The sequence below is a fragment of the Lepidothrix coronata genome, unplaced genomic scaffold, assembly GCF_001604755.1.
Source record: "Lepidothrix coronata isolate B3197 unplaced genomic scaffold, Lepidothrix_coronata-1.0 Scaffold350, whole genome shotgun sequence".
NCBI lineage: Eukaryota > Metazoa > Chordata > Aves > Passeriformes > Pipridae > Lepidothrix > Lepidothrix coronata.
In genome coordinates this window covers 106,533-108,828 of record NW_016690530.1, presented here as the reverse complement: position 1 = coordinate 108,828, position 2,296 = coordinate 106,533, and the positions used below count along the sequence as shown (strand labels likewise).

Sequence of the window (2,296 nt, the reverse complement as noted above, 5' to 3'; positions counted from 1 at the left end):
AGGAGCGGGAGAAGGAGTTTATTGGAGTCCGGGATTGAAACTGGGTTTCATGGGTCTGGGCTCTCCTGCCGACATCCTGAGCCCCCCGGGTGGGCCCCCTGCCCCCCTTTTGGGTGTTTGATGCGCCCTCAATTCCCTCCCGAGGATGCAGAGCCGGGGACAGCGACACGGGCTGTGCCCGGGGGGGTGGTGGCTCCCGGGCTGTCCCTGCTCCGGGTCACCGTCCCTGTCTGCCCGCGGAGCTTCCAGGACGAAGCGTCCCGCTCCTTCCTCGCTGCTGGGGTCCTGGGGATGGATCGGGTGTCCTGGGGATGGATCAGGTGTCCTGGTTTGTCTCCCTCCCCGCGCTGGGGGGATGGAGCCGGGAGGCAGCGGAGCCGCTCCGCGATTTCCCGCTGGGGCGTCTCATCCACACCCGGATCGAACCTCTGGCTGAGGCAGCACCCGGGTCTGCAGAGCAGGAGGAGAACGGGTCTGTCGTGGGAGTGGGGTGGGAGGGAGGGAGGCAGAGGAGCCGGGAGGCAGCGCAGGAGACCAAATTCCCGGTGCCTTGGAGCGGCGGGGAGAGCGTTGGAGGAGAACAGGAGTGTGATGCTGGATGTCCAGCCCCTGGATACCCGCGGCCCAGGAGGTGGGAGATGTGTCTGTGCGTGTGCAGGAACCTGTGTGTTCGTGTCGGCGAGCAAAGACCCCACCAGACCCATTCTGGGGGGCTCAGGGGGCCCTGCAGACAGTTCTGCACGGGCTGATGGGGCTCCTCACGTTTTTCGGGCATTGCTGCTGCAAAAACTCACATCCTGCAAGTCTTTTAAAGCAGGACAGGGACTGTTTCTCCCCTGTCCCTGTTGGTTTTGTTCCATTTCCCGGCTCTGGCGGCTCAGCACAAGTTTCCCCGAGAGAGGTCACGGCTCGTCCGTCCCTTCCCACCCCGGCAGCGTTTCCCCATCCCAAATTCGTCCCCCTTCCCCTTTCCCAGCGGGAAGATGCTCCTGCTGCAGGACCTGCCTTTCCCAGCCCTGCTCCCGGGGCGCTGGAGGCGTCTGTGCGGGCACGGGGAAGGCAGCGGGGAGGAGGAGGAGGAGGAGGAAGAGAGGGAGCAGAGGCAGAATTCCCGGCCAGCGGCGCAGCATCCCGGGGGGAACATCCCGGGGGGAGCATCCCGGGGGGAGCATCCCGGGGGGAACATCCCGGCGCCTCCGCGGCCACACGAGGCCGAGCAGCTGCGGAGGGTTCCATATGTCGGGGGCGGCAGATCCGTGACATACGGGGCTCATTTAGCGCACAATGACCCCCCCCCCCTTTCCCCTCGCCCCTGCGGGCTGGTTTTTTCCCCTTCCCTCATCCACCACCTGCCATCCCTCCGGAGCGCCGGGAGAAACGGCTCCCACCTTCTCCCGGAGCCTCCGCGCCGGCTCCTTCTCCAGCTCCCGCGTCCGGGGAGCCGCGGGATGAGGGGATGAGAACCCCCCTCCGTGCTTGTGTTTTCCAGAGCACCCGGGAGGAGTCGGGCTCTGACACCTGAGGGCCCGCGGCAGGAGGACACCCGGCCGTTCATTTATTCGCTTTTTATGCCTCCCCCCGTCCCCCCCGCGCCGTTCGTCGCCGAAGTTGTCGCCCGGCCAACGAGCCCCCGGGGGGAAATGTCCCGATTCCCTCGCGTGTGATGAGGAGGAGGAGGAGGAGAGCAGCACCCGGGGGGTCGCCGCCCTGAGAGCCGCCAGACCCCGTCGCAGCCGAGATCGGCGCCCCGTCCCCGCCACGTCCGTCCGTCCGTCCGTCCGTCCGTCCCCACGAAGATGATGCTCAACTCCGACCAGGCGGAGCTCGACCTCCCCCCGCCGCGCTCCGAGGCCGAACCCGCCTTCGGCGGCGGCTGCGGGGGCAGCGCGGAGGGCGCGGGGGGGGTCGGGCCGTGCCCCCCGGCCCCGGGGGAGCCCCTGAAGAAGGAGCTGCAGCACCTGAGCCGGGAGGAGCGGCGGCGCCGGCGCCGGGCCACGGCCAAGTACCGGACAGCCCACGCCACGCGCGAGAGGATCCGCGTGGAGGCTTTTAACATGGCCTTCGCCGAGCTGAGGAAGCTGCTGCCCACCCTGCCCCCCGACAAGAAGCTCTCCAAGATCGAGATCCTGCGCTTGGCCATCTGCTACATCTCCTACCTGAACCACGTGCTGGACGTCTGAGAGCCCCAGATCGCGTCTGTCTGTCTGTCCGTGTGTCACATCTCCTACCTGAACCACGTGCTGGACATCTGAGAGCCCCAGATTGCGTCTGTCTGTCTGTCCGTGTGTCACATCTC

At 67.3% G+C, this 2,296-nt stretch overlaps 1 protein-coding gene across 1 annotated transcript; it reads left to right on the top strand.

Moving 5' to 3' along the window:
- The first annotated feature begins 1,796 nt into the window (after nucleotides 1-1,796).
- On the top strand, nucleotides 1,797-2,180 carry NHLH1 (nescient helix-loop-helix 1). Its single transcript, XM_017838632.1, has one exon. The coding sequence runs from the start codon at nucleotides 1,797-1,799 to the stop codon at nucleotides 2,178-2,180; it is 384 nt and encodes a 127-aa protein (XP_017694121.1).
- Nucleotides 2,181-2,296: the final 116 nt, after the last annotated feature.